Source organism: Salmo salar, chromosome ssa13 (genome assembly GCF_905237065.1).
Source record: "Salmo salar chromosome ssa13, Ssal_v3.1, whole genome shotgun sequence".
NCBI classification, from domain to species: domain Eukaryota; kingdom Metazoa; phylum Chordata; class Actinopteri; order Salmoniformes; family Salmonidae; genus Salmo; species Salmo salar.
This window is the reverse complement of record NC_059454.1, coordinates 9223979-9242232: the sequence shown is the minus strand read 5'-3', so window position 1 is coordinate 9242232 and position 18254 is coordinate 9223979. Positions and strand designations below refer to the sequence as shown.

The 18254-nt window shown below is 42.2% G+C and overlaps 1 protein-coding gene across 1 annotated transcript in view; it reads right to left on the bottom strand.

The window, feature by feature from the left end:
• The window catches only part of LOC106566387 (potassium voltage-gated channel, Shaw-related subfamily, member 4), a 68560-nt gene extending 51747 nt beyond the window's left edge, over positions 1-16813 (bottom strand). The window contains exon 1 of the mRNA XM_014134361.2: positions 15415-16813. Within this exon, the coding sequence (XP_013989836.1) occupies positions 15415-16035 (621 nt within the window). The 5' untranslated portion in view covers positions 16036-16813. The remainder of the gene's footprint in view (positions 1-15414) is intronic.
• Positions 16814-18254: the final 1441 nt, after the last annotated feature.

The window sequence follows — 18254 nt, the reverse complement described above, 5'->3', positions numbered from 1 at the left end:
CTAGCCACCGTGCTTCTTTCACATGCATTGCTTGCTGTTTGGGGTTTTAGGCTGGGTTTCTGTACAACACTTTGAGATATCAGCTGATGTACGAAGGGCTATATAAATACACTTGATTTGATTTTGATTTGATGTTATTGTGTTATTTTTTTTACTTTACTTTATTTGGTAAATATTTTCTTAACTCTTCTTGAACTGCACTGTTGGTTAAGGGCTTGTAAGTAAACATTTCATGGTAAGGTCTACACTTGTTGTATTCAGCGCATGTGACTAATAGTTTGATTTGATTTGACTAGTCTCCCAATCCCTACCGCTGAAAACAATCCCCACAGCATGATGCTGCCACCACCATGCTTCACCGTAGGGATGGTGCCAGGTTTCCTCCAGACGTGACGCTTGGCATTCAGGCCAAAGAGTTCAATCTTGGTTTCATTGGACCAGAGAATCTTGTTTCTCTTGGTCTGAGAGTCTTTAGGTGCCTTTTGGCAAACTCCAAGCGGGCTGTCATGTGCCTTTTACTGAGGAGTGGTTTCCGTCTGGCCACTCTACCATAAAGGCAGATTGGTGGAGTTCTGAAGAGATGGCTGTCCTTCTGGAAGGTTCTCCCATCTCCACAGAGGAACTCTAGAGCTCTGTCAGAGTGACCATCAGGTTCTTGGTCACCTTCCTGACCAAGGGCCTTATCTTTAGAATGCTCAGTTTGGCCCAACGGCCAGCTCTAGGAAGAGTCTTGGTGGTTCCAAACTTCTTCCACTTCAGAATGATGGAGGCCACTGTGTTCTTGGGGTCTTTCAATGCTGCAGATACCCTTCCCCAGATCTGTGTCTCGACACAATCCTGTCTTGGACCTCTACGAACAATTCCTTCGACATCAAGACTTGGTTTTTGCTCTAACATGCACCGTCAGCTGTGGGACCTGCCTTTCCAAATCCTGTCTAATCAATTGAATTTACCACAGGTGGACTTCTGTGTAGATTTCTGAGAAAAAAAATGTATTTAATCAATTTTATAATAAGGCTATAACGTAACAAAATGTGGAAAAAGTCAAGGGATATGAATACATTCCAAAGGCACTGTATACCAAACCAAGTGGAGAGGCTGCTGTTGGACAGAAACTCAGACCCAGAACTGGGGCTTTAAAGTCAAATAACATCCAAAAGACTGACATCTCTGTGTTACCTGTTTGAAGGCGGTTATGCCTGAGAGCTGTTTTGTTTTTACTGTGTATGTATGTATGTATGTATGTATGTATGTATGTATGTATGTATGTATGTATGTATGTATGTATGTATGTATGTATGTATGTATGTATGTATGTATGTATGTATGTATGTATGTATGTATGTTATTGTACTGCTCTAGGGATGTAATTATTGTTTGGATAACCTTATTTACTATTATGTATTATGTAATTCTTAAATTAATTGTTTGTTCAATGACAGACGACTAGTTTTGATGTATATTTTTTCACTTAAGAACTACTGCACCAAAAAAGTAAAATAATTTGCGACTAAGACCTTCTTGGAAAACTTCTAAATCAATGACAGATTTCTTGAGTTATCTTTGATTAATTCAGACTATTTTGAGGAAGTGTACTGGCTACGGAATCTCAAGAGGGACAAACAGTAATGTTGCCGCTTTTTTCTTGTTTTTCAAGCGAAGGCATTTTAAGTGAGTATCCCAGCTAGCACAGTGGATCTGGGCCGATTCCGGCTGAGAGTCGGGGCACTCGGCTGAGAGTCAGACTCGGCCGACGTCATGTGGCCCGACTCTGGGCCGCCTTCGGCAGTATTGCTTATGGCTGGGATAGTATTTTATTAATTTGATACTTTGTGCAAGGCAATTGATAAGCACTAAAAACGTTGTGGATGGAGCCTCGAGTGGCGCAGTGGTCTAAGACACTGCATCGCAAACTGAATTGCTACAGATGCTGGTTTGAGACCCATGCCGGCCACGACCGGGAGACCCATGAGGCGACGCACAATTGGCGCAGAGCCGTCAGAATTAGGGGAGGGTTTGGCCGGCCCGGGATGTCCTTGTCCCATCGCGCTGTAGCGACTCCTGTGGCGGGCCAGGGGCATGCACGGTCACCAGGTGTATGGCGTTTCCTCCGACACACACTGTTTTTTTGTGGATGGGTATAATTTGTATGTATAAAATGTATAGTAGTAATATTTCAAATTACTAAATCGGGTAATTTTGTATATATTTATTTCAATTTGCATCGGGCCGCTTCTGGGGGGATTCTGGTAAGATGCCGATAAAGTCGGCTGAATTCCGGTAGACGGAAACGACCCGATGTACTTGGGCTGATTCTAGGCAGTCATTCATTTTGATTCCAGGCCGAGTCCGACATGCGATTCCGGGCCGATTCCTCATTGCTAGCTGGGATGCTAGTACAGACCTTGACTTCGCCTATCCGAGTTCATAGCACATATTGGTGGGTAACAACTTCCTGCTTTTACTTTCTGCTTTGCTCCTAGTGGTACACTTGCAATCTATTCAATCAATTTGGTTGCAGATGCAGTCAGGAGAGGAGGACCTGTAAAATAAAGTTCTGAACCGGTTTGAACCCCCAAAAAAGTTATGGTTTATATCATTACTTTCTGTTCCTTTTTAAACCTATAAAATCAATTTTATTTTACATTTAGCTCAACATTAAATTACTTCCGCAATCAATGCGGATAGAGCAGCTTGCTGTGGAGCAGGCAAGCTATAGTTGTTTACATGCGTCTCACGTCCTACACTTGTCTGTCCAATGCAACTGAAATTTTGCGAGTTGGGAGGGAGCGAGAGAGAGTGGAGGATGGAGGCTTGGCTTGAAGCGTTGGGCATCTTGTTATGACATACATTATCTGAATTAGGCCCACAGAACTATACCTACGGAGGAGTGGCTTCTATGAAGGAACTTTAAATGTCTTTGAACTTCAGAGAGTTGGCTTACCGTTGGACCAGAGCTACCTAGCTAACAAGCGTGTGTGTGCAGAGTGGTATCAGAATTAAAAACATGTCTTAACTTTTTGTAGTTAATAAATCCAATGTGAAATGTGATAACTAAAGTATCCTTAACTAGCATTGAAAAAGTTAATCCATTCTTCTCTAATGAAACATCTCTCTCCCTAATTTCTGATCCACGCTTATAACAGCTACTAGACAATGCTTTGGAGCATGAAGCGTGCGAGGGGCAAGTTGCCTACACACGCGCACACACACTGGCAAAGATTTCCAGCTGGCATGCAGACACTGGAATATGTTTCTGAGTGACAGAGTGAGGGCTTTGCATAGGCACTTTGTTACGTTTTTTGTGGGACTGGAAAGAAAATGCCCAGAATGTAAAAGATCGTTATTAAAACCTCTAGGGGCTAGGGGGCAGTATTTTCACGTCCGGATAAAAAACATACCCAATTTAAACAGGTTACTACTCTGGCCCAGAAAATAGAATATGCATATTATTAGTAGATTTGGATAGAAAACACTCTGAAGTTTCTAAAACTGTTTGAATGGTGTCTCTAAGTATAACAGAACTCATATGGCAGGCAAAAACCTGAGAAAAAATACAGGCAGGAAATGAAAATCTTGTGGCTGTACTATTTTCAAGTCATTGCCAATAAAACACACAGTGACAAAGGATTCATTTTGCACTTCCTATGGCTTCCACTAGATGTCAACAGTCTTTGTAAAGTTGTTTGAAGCGTCTATGATGAACAGAGACCGGATGAGAAGGAAGGGAAGTTGATGTCCCTGGGATGTCGTCACTTCATTATTGCGCATTCATGCGCGTTCATGTGAGATGAGACCTTTTTCAAAAAGTTTTTCAAGACACAGGAAAGGTCCGGTTGAAATATTACTGATGTTTCACGTTAAAAATGGCCCTGAAGATTGATGCTAAACAACGTTTGACATGTTTGAACGAACGTAAATAGATTTTTTTTTTGACTTTTCGTCGTGACTTTTCCCTCCCGCGCCCTACATTTTGAGTAGGCTACTGAACGCGCTAACAACACGGAACAACATGGAGTTATTTGGACATAAATTATGAACTTCATCGAAAAAAACAACATTTGTTGTGGACCTGGGATTCCTGGAAGTGCCTTCTGATGAAGATTATTAAAGGTAAGGGAATATTTCTAATGTTATTTATGATTTTAGATGATTCCAACATGGCGGCTATCTGTATTGCGTAGTGTATTTTTCTGAGCAGAGTACTCAGATTATTGCAAAGTGTGCTTTCCCAGTAAAATTATTTTGAAATCTGTCAATGCGGTTGCATTTAGGAGATGTTAACCTGTTAGGGCTAGGGGGCAGTATTGACACGGCTGGATAAAAAAACATACCCGATTTAATCTGGTTACCACTCCTACCCAGTAACTAGAATATGCATATACTTATTACATATGGATAGAAAACACCCTAAATTTTCTAAAACTGTTTGAATGGTGTCTGTGAGTATAACAGAACTCATTTGGCAGGCAAAACCCTGAGACATTTTCTGACAGGAAGTGGATACCTGATGTGTTGTATTACCTTTAAACCTATCCCATTGAAAAACACAGGGGCTGAGGAATATTTTGGCACTTCCTATTGCTTCCACTAGATGTCACCAGCCTTTACAAAGTGTTTTGAGTCTTCTGGAGGGAGATCTGACCGAACAAGAGCCATGGAACGATGATGGCCCATTAGACACCTGGCGCGAGTTCATGTTGGGTACCCTCGTTCCAATACGTTATAAAAGAGTATGCATTCGTCCACCTTGAATATTATTCATGTTCTGGTTAAAAAGGCCCTAATGATTTATGCTATACAACGTTTGACATGTTTGAATGAACGGAAATATATTTTTTCCCCTCGTTCATGACGAGAAGTCCGGCTGGCTTAGTTCATGTGCTAACAAGACGGAGATTTTTGGACATAAATGATGAGCTTTTTTGAACAAAACTACATTCGTTATGGACCTGTGATACCTGGAAGTGACATCTGATGAAGAGAATCAAAGGTAATGGATTATTTACATAGTATTTTCGATTTTAGATCTCCCCAACATGACGTCTAGTCTGTATCGCAACGCGTATTTTTCTGGGCGCAGTGCTCAGATTATTGCAAAGTGTGATTTCCCAGTAAGGTTATTTTTAAATCTGGCAAGTTGATTGCGTTCAAGAGATGTAAATCTATAATTCTTTAAATGACAATATAATATTTTACCAATGTTTTCTAATTTTAATTATTTAATTTGTGACGCTGACTTGACTGCCGGTTATTGGAGGGAAACGATTTCCTCAACATCAATGCCATAGTAAAACGCTGTTTTTGGATATAAATATGAACTTGATAGAACTAAAAATGCATGCATTGTCTAACATAATGTCCTAGGAGTGTCATCTGATGGAGATTGTAAAAGGTTAGTGCATCATTTTAGCTGGTTTTATGGTTTTGGTGACCCTGTCTTTGAATTGACAAAACATTACACACAACTCTTGTAAATGTACTGTCCTAACATACTCTAAATTTATGCTTTCGCCGTAAAACCTTTTTGAAATCGTAAAACGTGGTTAGATTAAGGAGATCTTTATCTTTCAAAGGGTGTAAAATAGTTGTATGTTTGAAAAATTTGAATTTTGACATTTATTTGGATTCAAATTTGCCGCTCTTGAAATGCACCTGCTGTTGATGGAGTGCACCACGGGTGGCACGCTAGCGTCCCACCTAGCCCATAGAGGTTAATCTATAATTCTTTGAATAACAGTTTAATACTTTAACCACGTTTTCTAATGAGTATTTTTTGTAAATCCATTGGCAGTTTTGGGGGAGACACATTTTCTCAACGACACGCGCCGATGTAAAATGCTGTTTTTGGATATAAATATGAACTTGATAGAACAAAAAATGCATGTATAATGTCCTAGGAGTGTCATCTGATGAAGATTGTCAAAGGTTAGTGCTTAATTTTAGCTGGTTTTCTGCTTTTGGTGACGCCTGTCCTTGAATTGAAAATGGATGTGTGTACTTTTTTGGCTATGTACTCTCCTAACATAATCTAATTTTATGCTTTCGCCGTAAAGCCTCTTTGAAATCGGACAATGTGGTTCGATTAAGGAGATGTTTATCTTTCAAATGGTGTAAAATTGATTGTTTGAGAAATTGAAATTATTAGATTTTTGCTGTTTTGAATTTCCCGCCATGCTAGCGATCCCGTCAGTGGGATTCTATCCCCAACAGGTCCCTAACAGGTTCCGATTCCCATGCTTTTAAATAACGGTTCCGTCCCAGACCAGTATAGATCACTTTCGTAACCCGGTTCTGATTCTGTACCTCGAAGAAGAAAAAAATCCCTGAACCAGTTCCAACCGCTGCACACCACACCACACACATACACACACATACATACACCACACACACATACATACACACACACACACACATACATACACACACACAATTCTAGAAGCTCAGCTATGACAGCAGACAAGACATACGGTTGCAAGCCACTGTGATGTCTGTCTGCTCTCTGCACTGCACTGTGACAGACTGTATGTACCAGGAGGTACTAAGCTGTCTGGTAGAACAGGACAGTGTGGCCTATAGACTTAATATATATCAATGGGAAATATCCTGTTTCTATAAAGAGATGAGAAGGCTGGTGTGGCACCTTTCCACCAAGGCATTATAAGCTAAATATTAGGAAACTGTCAATAGACCTGATCGAAAGCCTTAGGCTAGTAATGCATTCTCCTTGAATGCAATGCAATCATAGGTCCATCAAATGATAAATACACTTGATGACAATATATATACAGCAGCCTGGCCTTGCTTCCCATTTATGAGGTAGTTGCTGATATAATGTAACTTGATACCTGCCTTCGCATTTGCCTCAATAAGCACTCTCTTTCTTTACATCTCTCTCTCTCTTTATCTCTCTCTCTTTCTTTCCTTTTGTCTCTCTCTCTCTCTTTCTTTCCTTTTGTCTCTCTCTCCATCTCTTTTTTCTTTCCATCTCTCTCTCCAACTCTTTCTCTCTCTCTCTCTCTCCATCTCTTTTTTCTTTCCATCTCTCTCTCTCCATCTCTTTTTTCTTTCCATCTCTCTCCAACTCTTTCTCTCTCTTTTTTTTCTCTCTCTCTCTTTCTCTCTCTCTCTCTCTCTCTCTCTCTCTCTCATTGGTTGAGAAGCCATTAGCGGCTAGATGCTAGCCATTAACTGTGGAGCACTCTGCTCTCTCACACGTCTGCCTCATAATGTGACGTCCTCTGGGAAATATTTAGCTGAAAATCGAAGATTATCTCAACTGGCTAGAAATATTGACATTAATTATTCCACTGATGATCCAGTGAATTACACACAAAATACCACCTGATCCACCTTTTGTGGTTCTTATTATGGTCACTTTATATGATTATTATATAGGTTACAGTAGTCGCAAAATCGAAGGGAAATTCTCCAAATTATAGTCTACCAAAGAATATATTTATAGGCTGGCTATAAGTGATACAGTATGATGTCATTAATTAATGACATGTAACCGTTGTGGCATGATCAAAAGGTAAATGTTCCTAATTCTAGGCTCCCAAATGCTATTATATTCTATTGAAGTGATGTTCTCATTTGAAAGTGTTATCATCAATCACAAAATGTAACTTTTTCGCAAAAACCTACTGTGTTGACAAAGTATATATTGGTTGAAGTGTTATATTACCCATGTAGGAAAATTTAGCAATAACATATTGGTGACAGCCTGTATGTCCTCCCACCTCTCTGTTTCATGTCTCAGCCCTCCCACCAATCTGTTTCATGTCTCAGCCCTCCCACCTCTCTGTTTCATGTCTCAGCCCTCCCACCAATCTGTTTCATGTCTCAGTCCTCCCACCAATCTGTTTCATGTCTCAGTCCTCCCACCTCTCTGTTTCATGTCTCAGCCCTCCCACCAATCTGTTTCATGTCTCAGCCCTCCCACCTCTCTGTTTCATGTCTCAGCCCTCCCACCTCTCTGTTTCATGTCTCAGCCCTCCCACCTCTCTGTTTCATGTCTCAGCCCTCCCACCAATCTGTTTCATGTCTCAGCCCTCCCACCAATCTGTTTCATGTCTCAGTCCTCCCACCTCTCTGTTTCATGTCTCAGTCCTCCCACCAATCTGTTTCATGTCTCAGCCCTCCCACCTCTCTGTTTCATGTCTCAGCCCTCCCACCAATCTGTTTCATGTCTCAGTCCTCCCACCTCTCTGTTTCATGTCTCAGTCCTCCCACCAATCTGTTTCATGTCTCAGCCCTCCCACCAATCTGTTTCATGTCTCAGCCCTCCCACCTCTCTGTTTCATGTCTCAGCCCTCCCACCTCTCTGTTTCATGTCTCAGCCCTCCCACCTCTCTGTTTCATGTCTCAGCCCTCCCACCAATCTGTTTCATGTCTCAGCCCTCCCACCTCTCTGTTTCATGTCTCAGTCCTCCCACCTCTCTGTTACATGTCTCAGTCCTCCCACCTCTGTTTCATGCCTCAGCCCTCCCACCAATCTGCTACATGTCTCAGCCCTCCCACCTCGCTGTTTCATGTCTCAGTCCTCCCACCTCTCTGTTTCATGTCTCAGCCCTCCCACCTCGCTGTTTCATGTCTCAGCCCTCCCACCTCTCTGTTTCATGTCTCAGCCCTCCCACCTCTCTGTTTCATGTCTCAGTCCTCCCACCTCTCTGTTTCATGTCTCAGTCCTCCCACCTCTCTGTTTCATGTCTCAGCCCTCCCACCAATCTGTTTCATGTCTCAGTCCTCCCACCTCTCTGTTTCATGTCTCAGTCCTCCCACCAATCTGTTTCATGTCTCAGTCCTCCCACCTCTCTGTTTCATGTCTCAGTCCTCCCACCAATCTGTTTCATGTCTCAGTCCTCCCACCAATCTGTTTCATGTCTCAGTCCTCCCACCTCTCTGTTTCATGTCTCAGTCCTCCCACCAATCTGTTACATGTCTCAGTCCTCCCACCAATCTGTTTCATGTCTCAGTCCTCCCACCAATCTGTTTCATGTCTCAGCCCTCCCACCTCTCTGTTTCATGTCTCAGCCCTCCCACCTCTCTGTTTCATCTCTCAGCCCTCCCACCAATCTGTTTCATGTCTCAGCCCTCCTACCAATCTGTTTCATGTCTCAGTCCTCCCACCTCTCTGTTTCATGCCTCAGCCCTCCCACCAATCTGTTACATGTCTCAGCCCTCCCACCAATCTGTTACATGTCTCAGCCCTCCCACCAATCTGTTTCATGTCTCAGCCCTCCCACCAATCTGTTTCATGCCTCAGCCCTCCCACCAATCTGTTACATGTCTCAGCCATCCCACCTCTCTGTTACATGTCTCTGGTAGCCCAGGAAAGCCAGCATGGATAGAATGCATTAATTGACAAATATTTGCCATATTCGAATATTCCTCATGTGCCAACGTATTGCCACAGTCCGTGCCATGGTGAAACGTGCACTCCGGTAGACCTGAAATAATTGGATGGTAAAGCTTGCCAGCCAACCAGAAGAGCAAGGTGAAGCAATTCAGACATTCTTGAAAGTCAGGGCAATCCTTGTCCTGTCAGCCTATTCCCGACAATGTAAACTCTGACATAAATATTAGGAATGCACGATATATCGGTACTCATATTGGAATCGGCCGATATTTTCTATAAATGCCAACATCGGCATAGGCAAAATGTCTAGTTTAACGCCGACGTCATTAAAACTCATTTTTCAACCACTCCACACATTTCTTGTTAACAAACTATAGTTTTGGCAAGTCGGTTAGAACATCTACTTTGTGCATGACACAAGTCATTTTTCCAACAATTGTTATTATTTCACTTATAATTCACTGTATCACAATTACAGTGTGTCAGAAGTTTACATACACTAAGTTGACTGTGCCTTTAAACAGCTTGGAAAATTCCAGAAAATGATGTCATGGCTTTAGAAGCTTCTGATAGGCTAATTGACATAATTTGAGTCAGTTAGAGGTGGATGTATTTCAAGGCCTACCTTCAAACTCAAAATTGTAGACCTCCACAAGTCTGGTTCATCCTTGGGAGCAATTTCCAAACGCCTGAAGGTACCACGTTAATCTGTACAAACAATAGTACGCGAGTGTAAACACCATGGGACCACGCAGCTGCCGTACTGCTCAGGAAGGAGACGCGTTGTGTCTCCTAGAGATGAACGTACTTTGCTGCGAAAAGTGCAAATCAATCCCAGAACAACAGCAACTGACCTTGTGAAGATGCTGGAGGAAACGAGTACAAAACTATCCAACAAGTACGATCTTTGTCGCCATGTGCAGTTGCAAACCGTAGTCTGTCTTTTTTATGGTGGTTTTGGAGCAGTGGCTTCTTCCTTGCTGAGCGGCCTTTCAGGTTATGTTGATATAGGACTCGTTTTACTGTGGATATAGATACTTTTGTACCCGTTTCATCCAGCATCTTCACAAGGTACTTTGCTGTTGTTCTGGGATTGATTCACACTTTTCGCACCAAAGTACGTTCAGATAAAAAAGTATAGACAGAGCGGATACTTACCGATTCACGGTTGATGCCCATACCATGGTAAAGAGCAGCTGAGGTAACTAACAAGGAAGAGCCGAGAAGAGAGGTGCTTCAGAGAGTGAGGCAGTTTCATCAGCCGAGGGGAAATCAGTGAGGGTAGCTAATCCAGAAGTGATATAGCGAGCACTAAACCAAGGTTGAAAACCTCTGGTAGCTTAGTTCACAGAGAACAGGTCTAAAAGTTGACAAAACAAATATAGGACAATGAAAGAACAGACAAGGTACTAAACAATTAGAGCAGGTAAGTCTGCCAGCAGAGGAGAAGTCAGAGCTGCCTGGAATAGCCGAGCAAGATCATGTGATTTGTTGTTTACATCACACCTCCTTGTGCTTGGTGGATTGTAACTCACCACTGCCAATGCTCGGTCTGGAATGTAATTACATGCTAGCATGGCTGGCTAACATTAGCCAGCTCGAGCTAGCAAACGAAGAGTAGATTCTCCATAAGATGTTGTGAAAGAGTGCTTTGTGGGTAGTTTCAAAGATGTCCTAAAAAAAGGTGATAAATATTTCAAAACCCCAAAACACAACTACTTTTGTAGTTATAGGTAACCACATTGTGACTACAACTAAGTTACTAAGTCTTTGACCACGTTGTTACTTTGGTGAGTAAAAACTCATGCTACCTACCCTACCCTTCCCGTGTGCCACATGAAGGCCAAAAAGATCATCAAGGACATCAACCCCCCGAGCCACGGCCTGTTCACCCCACTACCATCCAGAAGGCGAGGTCAGTACACGTGCATCAAAGCTGGGACCGAGAGACGGAAAATCAGCTTCTATCAAGGCCATCAGAATGTTAAATAGCCATCACTAGCCGGCTTCCACCCAGTACCCTGCCCTGTACCTTAGAGGCTGCTGCCCTATAGACATAGACATGGAATCACTGACCACTTTAAAACCTCTTGAGGATACCCTAGGATAGGGGGCGCCACAGCGCATTTTGAAAAAAAATCGTTCCCATTTTCAACGGCCTACTAATCAAACTCAGAAGCTAGGGCATGCATATACTTATTATATATGGATAGAAAACACCCTAAAGTTTCTAAAACTGTTTGAATGGTGTCTGTGAGTAGAACTCAAATGGCAGTCAAAACCCCGAGACCGATTGAAACAGGAAGTGGAATTCAGAATTGTGGACTCGACTTCTCATCTTTCCCTATAAATCACACCGTTAACCATGGTTCAGTGAGCACTTCCTATTGCTTCCACTAGATGTCGCCAGTCTTTTCACAGTGGTTTGAGCCTTATACAGTCGAAACTCAGTGAATGAGACTCATTGGAAATTGGTCACAGGGGATGGGCCATCACCATTATGACGGCGGCGGCCATGTCCACCCCCACCTTTGGAATGGGTTTGAAAGACAATTAAATCATCCCCCTCGAATCTTATTGGCTCTCTTGGTGTTACAGGCCCTGAAGATTAATGTTTTACAACGTTTGACATGTTTGAACGAACCTACAGGCGGGAGAATCATTTTATCCGAAACTTCAGCCCTGCGCACATCGGAGAATTTGGAGAGAGCCCAAGGACGCGCTACCAACAGCAGGCTAATGGAACGTGAAGTATGGACTTTTTCGACCGAAAATACATCTGTTATGGACCTGGGATGCTTTCTGATGAAGACAACTAAAGGTAGGCGATTATTGACAATATTATACAAGATGAGATGTGACATGCGATTGTGCCAAGATGGCGCCGAGCTCTGTATATTAGCTCATTTTCTGAGTATCGCATCTCCTTTTATCGCAAAGTGTGATTACCCAGTAAAGTTAATTTAAAATCTGGTATGACAGGTGTTCTCAAGAGATATTCATCTATAAATGTTAGATTGACAATATAAATGTAAAAAATCGTTATCGGATAGTAATTTAGGGAATTGTAGCATTGTTTACCGGGACGCATTTGAGGGGAAATTATTTAGTCAACGTCAGACGCCGATGTAAAATGCTGTTTTTATATATAAATATGACCTTTATTGAACAAAAGAATGCATGCATTGTATAACATGATGTCCTAGGGGTGCCATCTGATGAAGTTTGTAAAAGGTTAGTGCTGCATTTAGCTGTTTTTTGATTATATGTGATGCAAGTGGTTGGTCGGAAAATGGCTATGAAGCTGCTTTTTACGATGGACTCATGTAACATAATCTAATGATTTGCTTTTCCTGTAAAACCTTTTTGAAATCGGACGACGTGGGTCGATTCAGGAGAGGTGTATCTATAAAAAAAAAAATCTTTTTTCAATTATGATTTTTTTTTATGCTAATTGGCGATATGATTTTTCGCTGGATTTTGATCCCGCTGACGGGATGAGACGCTGGAGAGGTTAATAATGGAACACTAGTCACTTTAATAATTTTTACATACTGCTTTACTAATTTCATGTGTATATACTGTATTCTATTCTACTGTATTTTAGTCAATGCCACTCCGACATTGCTCGTCCTAATATTTATATATTTCTTAATTGCATTATTTTACTTTTAGATTTATTTGTATTGTTGTGAATTGTTAGATATCTAGGAACACAAGCATTTCTCTACACCCGCAATAACATCTGCTAAATACGTGTATGTGACCAATACAATTCGATTTGATAGAGCTTATAATTACGTGATGACATCACGTGCCCCTTGTACCTTCAAAAGTATTCTACAATAATAATTTATTGGAAAAACACAGTTTCCATCATCATTTGTTGTAATACAGAAAGTTAGACAAAATAAAAATCCACCCCTGTCGTACAGATAAAATGTCTCCTATATATGCCGTTTCCATTACATCCCAGCTAGCAATGGGGGGGGGCCGGAACTGATTGAATCGACTCGGAATCGGGTGTCGGACTTGGCCTGGAATCAAAATGAATGACTGCCCAGAATCGGCCCGTTTCTGACTTTGTCGGCATCTTACCAGAATCCCCCCCCGATGCAAATTTAAATAAATGTATACAAAATTAACCAATTTAGTCATTTTAAATATTACTATTTTATACATAAAAATTATACCCATCCACAAAAAAAACACATTTTGTTTCGGAGGAAACACCGTACACCTGGTGACCATGTCAGCGTGCATGCACCTGGCCCGTGTCACGCCCTGACCTTAGAGAGGCGTTTTATTTCCTCTAGTTTGGTTAGGTATGGGTGTGATGTGGGGTGGGCAATCTAGTTTTTGTATTTCTTTGTTTTGGCCGAGTATGGTTTCCAATCAGAGGCAGCTGTCTATCGTTGTCTCTGATTGGGAATCATACTTAGGCAGCCCTTTTCCCTCCTTCAGTTGTGGGATCTTGTTTTTGTACAGCTCAGTAAAGCCCGCAGAACGTGACGTTCGGTTTCCTTTGTTGTTTTGTTTAGTGTTCTGAGTTATAATAAAATGTATCATGAGCACTTACCCCGCTGCACCTTGGTCTCCTCTCTACGACGAACGTTACAGCCCGCCACAGGAGTCGCTACAGCGCGATGGAACAAGGCCATCCCGGGCCGGCCAAAACCTCCCCTAACTCGGACGACGCTCGGCCAATTGTGTGTCGCCTCATGGGTCTCCCGAACGCGGTCAGGACTCTTAAAAAATTTCATTTAAATGTTAAAAAAATACAATTATCATAGAAACAATGAGAGAGTATGGAAAAAATAAATCATGAAATGTCAATTATATAAAGCAGCCCGTGTAATCATCTGCCAGAGAGTAGACCCAATAAGCCTGAGCCCCAAGTAATACATTTGGGCCAGATAACTCACACCGGAATCGGCCCGAGCCCCAAGTAATACATTTGGGCCAGATAACTTTCACCAGAATCGGCCCATGCCCAAAGTAATACATTTGGGCCAGATAACGCACACTGGAATCGGCTCGAGCCCCAAATAATACATTTGGGCCAGATAACTCACACAGGAATCGGCTCAAGCCCCAAAGTAATACATTTGGGCCAGATAACTCTCACCAGAATCGGCCCGATGATCGGCCACATGATGTCGGCCGAGTCTGACTCTCAGCCGAGTTCCCCTGACTCTCAGCCGGAATCGGCCCAGATCCACTGTGCTAGCTGGGACGTGTCCAATAATATTCTTTTTTTGCGGCATTGCTTTTGTCAAATAAACCTGGGTCAATGGAAACCTGCCTACTTACAAAAAACATATAAGAGTCTATTTTTAAGTGACGAGCATGAGACACAATATGACACACATTCATGACAGAGAGATAACAACCATTCATGCTGCTGATGGCTGTTACTGCTACAATAAGGTGCCAGGGCGAGACAGTCATAGGGACAGTCATAGGGACAGTCATAGGTGAACTTGAAAATAGGCCTATAAGACTTCAACGTCTGAATTGGACTTGAATGGTTTACTTTAGTGTGTTACCATATAGTAGTACATAATGCCAGAGATTGCATTCCAGTCATAGAATCCTCATGTCATTAATGGTAACATTTAGGGCTACACCCTCAATAACATCTGCTAAATACGTGTATGTGACCAATAAAATGTGATTTCATGTGTATAACCTATGCTAATTAAACGACCCAGGAAAATTATATGCCTTTGAACTTAGTGACACAACATCATTCTCTGTACGATGCTATTTCCACACCAGCGCGTTCTTTCCGGCTAGCGGCTTGTCTTGTTTGGTGTTCCACAGCAGCCAGATGCAACTGAGAGAACAGACACACACACCTGTTGATTGTCGGTGGCGCGTCTGCGGACACGCTCTCTAGAACACCTGTTGATTGCATTGCATTACTCTAATGATTAACTGTGGGGGTTTATGAACAGGAAGCCTATTCCTACAAATTACAATAGTATTGTAGCGACCCTGGTTTATAAGCATGGTTTATTATGCAAAAACAAAATAAAAGGTACACTTACTCTAGCAGCCCTGGATGAGTAGGGGTCCTCAAAGAGTGCCCATATCTTTGGTTGGCAAACTTCGCAGCATCCCCTCGATCTTTCCGGGCAGTCCTCAATGCCGAACCGTCTGGGTAGTTCATCGTCCGTGTCATCTGGGTCCGGTGGTTCGAATATGTCCAGTGCCTCCTCTGCGTCCCGGTGCTGCCGGTATGTCATCCAGCAACACGGCTCCACGTCGGTCTCATCTATCCCCCAAAACGCCAACTCCTCTTCAAAAAGAGGCCCGCAGACATCGGCGGGGCAATGAAGCTTGCCAGTTCTATAATAGTTCAACACATAAGCGAATATGCCAGGGTGCCTGTCGAAAAATAACTCGTTTGTAGTTGTCGATATGGGTCCTACGGGGAGGGATTCCTTGTTTGCGTTTGGCTCTGGCGGGTCGGCTAACCAGGCCAGGCGTGTCCCCGGTAGGGTCCTAAGTGTGCTCTTGTAGGTTTCGTGTCTTGTGCCACCAACATTGATAACAATTTTTTCCGAGTCTTCCCCCCTGGTCATCTCTTCCTTTAGACATGTCTTGGACGGAGGTTTGTTACCTGACTTTCGTCCTCGGTAAGACGAAACACACACCGAGCTGATCATAGATTTAGTTGAATAGACGGTTGGTTATTCCGTTGGTTTGTGTTTATCCGTTATTATATACCCCTGATGCAAAATAAAAAACGAGTACACGGTGACGGTTCAGAGTTCGTTCTCATGTCAGTCGTTATGATACTACTCATTTATCCAACTATTCGTCCTGTCGACAGTTGTTCTCTGCTTCAACAAGTCCCAATGCGCGCTGCAGGCAGAGTGGCCTTGAATAAAACCACCTGCTATTGGCTACACCTCCCCTAAATACTCTTATGTTCGCAATCTCAAAATATCTCTATAAATCTGGGCTTGTAAAGCTTTTGTTGGCAAAATATTTGTGTAATAATATAAATTAATAAGCAAATGATGTAGCTTCAATAATTCAACAGTTCAATCAAGGATACCGACTTCGCGACCTTAAACGACAGTTTCAATTTATGGAATATTGGGAGTTTTGTATTCTACATCAAATCTACAAATTGTGCAAATTTAAAGAGCTGCTAATTTCTATGTGAATTTTGTGAAATGATTGGAGCCGCTTAAAAGCAATAACCCAAGGTCCTCACCTTAGTCACGAAATCCATCTGAGTCCCCCCCCCCAAAAAAAAAAAAAAAATTCGATCAAGTTTCTTTAACATGAAAGTTGACCCCTATGATCCAAACGGATAAACGCGCTTGGAATATTCCATCAATTTGCGACGATGTCGTCCTCGATGCAGAGAGGCGCGTGAGATGTGTGAGGTTGTTTTCCAGGAAGGTTCAGGATCTTTTGCTTCTCCAACCAGAAGTATCCTCCCTCCTCCTCCCTCAGCCTCACCATAGTCAGTCAGAGACGACGCAACCAACTCATCCTGTAGGCTGCCTGGGGCGTGCAACAGCCCCAATAAATTAACCCTTTTTGCGCCGAGGAGTCATTTGAAGGAGATATTATTCTATACCACTCCCTTTATGAACTCAGTTGATATCATTTGAAAACGTGACTAGGACTAAAAGGGCTTTAAAATATCACTGACTGTAGATTCATGCAGGCCTGTTTCAACTACTTGTTGGGTACGCTGTGCAATGTAGGCTGAGGCTACATCGGGGGTACACCTCATTATATATAGAGAGAGACTCAATTAGGATAGCTAAACAATGAATTCACACACACACAAACACCTCTATAAATATGAAATGATATGAGTTACACTACTGTGAGATCCTTGAAAGATGGGTAGCTTCCTTTGCTGTAATGCAGCAGGTGCACTTCAAACTATACATAATTGTCTATAAAAATTCCTCTCATGTGTTGCTACCATGGTGCAATGCCGATCAGCACTTATACAAGTCCTTTGAGACACGGTCAAGAAGTAACAGTCGTTATTACCCATGGATAACCTCTTCATAACAACATCATTAGAAATTATTATAATCGGAGGCATCGTGATTATATTTTCTATATTATCAACGATTCTTTTTCTTCTATCTTATTAAAAAGTGATGCTGTGCAAGAGGGGCTTTCACCTCTCCTTCTCGTAACACATGTGCCCTTGCAATCAGGAGCGAATATGATGCGATGCCTGTACTTCACTCTTGAATGTTCTCTTCCTCGCACTGATGCTCTTTGACTAAGATAATTCTCCTTCATTTGAGGAGGCGGATTTTACATAAACGCATTACCACCAAGTTATCCTTGTATCAACTTAACTGCCGAATGAAGAAAGAAAAAAAAAACAATTTCATGGGGATAGAATAAGCATTAACGCTACCTGTTGTGTCCTAATGCCATGACCACTTTGGAAATAAGTGTGAACGCAGAACAAAGAAATATATAAACGCAACATGTAAAGTGTGAGTCCCATGTTTAATGAGTTGAAATAAAACAGCCCAGAATTTTTCCATGCACACCAAAAGCTTATTTCTCTCAAATGCTGTGCACAAATTTGTTTACATCTCTTTTAGTGAGCATTTCTCTTTTGCCAAGATAATCCATCTACCTGGCAGGTGTGGCATATCAATAAGCTGATTAAAAAGCATGATCATTACACAGGTGCACCTTGTGCCGGGGACAATAAATGGCCACTCTAAAATGTGAAGTTTTGTCACACAACACAATGCCACGATGTCTCAAGTTTTGAGGGAGCGTGCAATTGGCATGATGACTGCAGGAATGTTCACAGCTGTTGACAGAGAATTGAATGTTCATAGCTCTACCATAAGCCACCTCCAACATAGTTTTTGAGATTTTG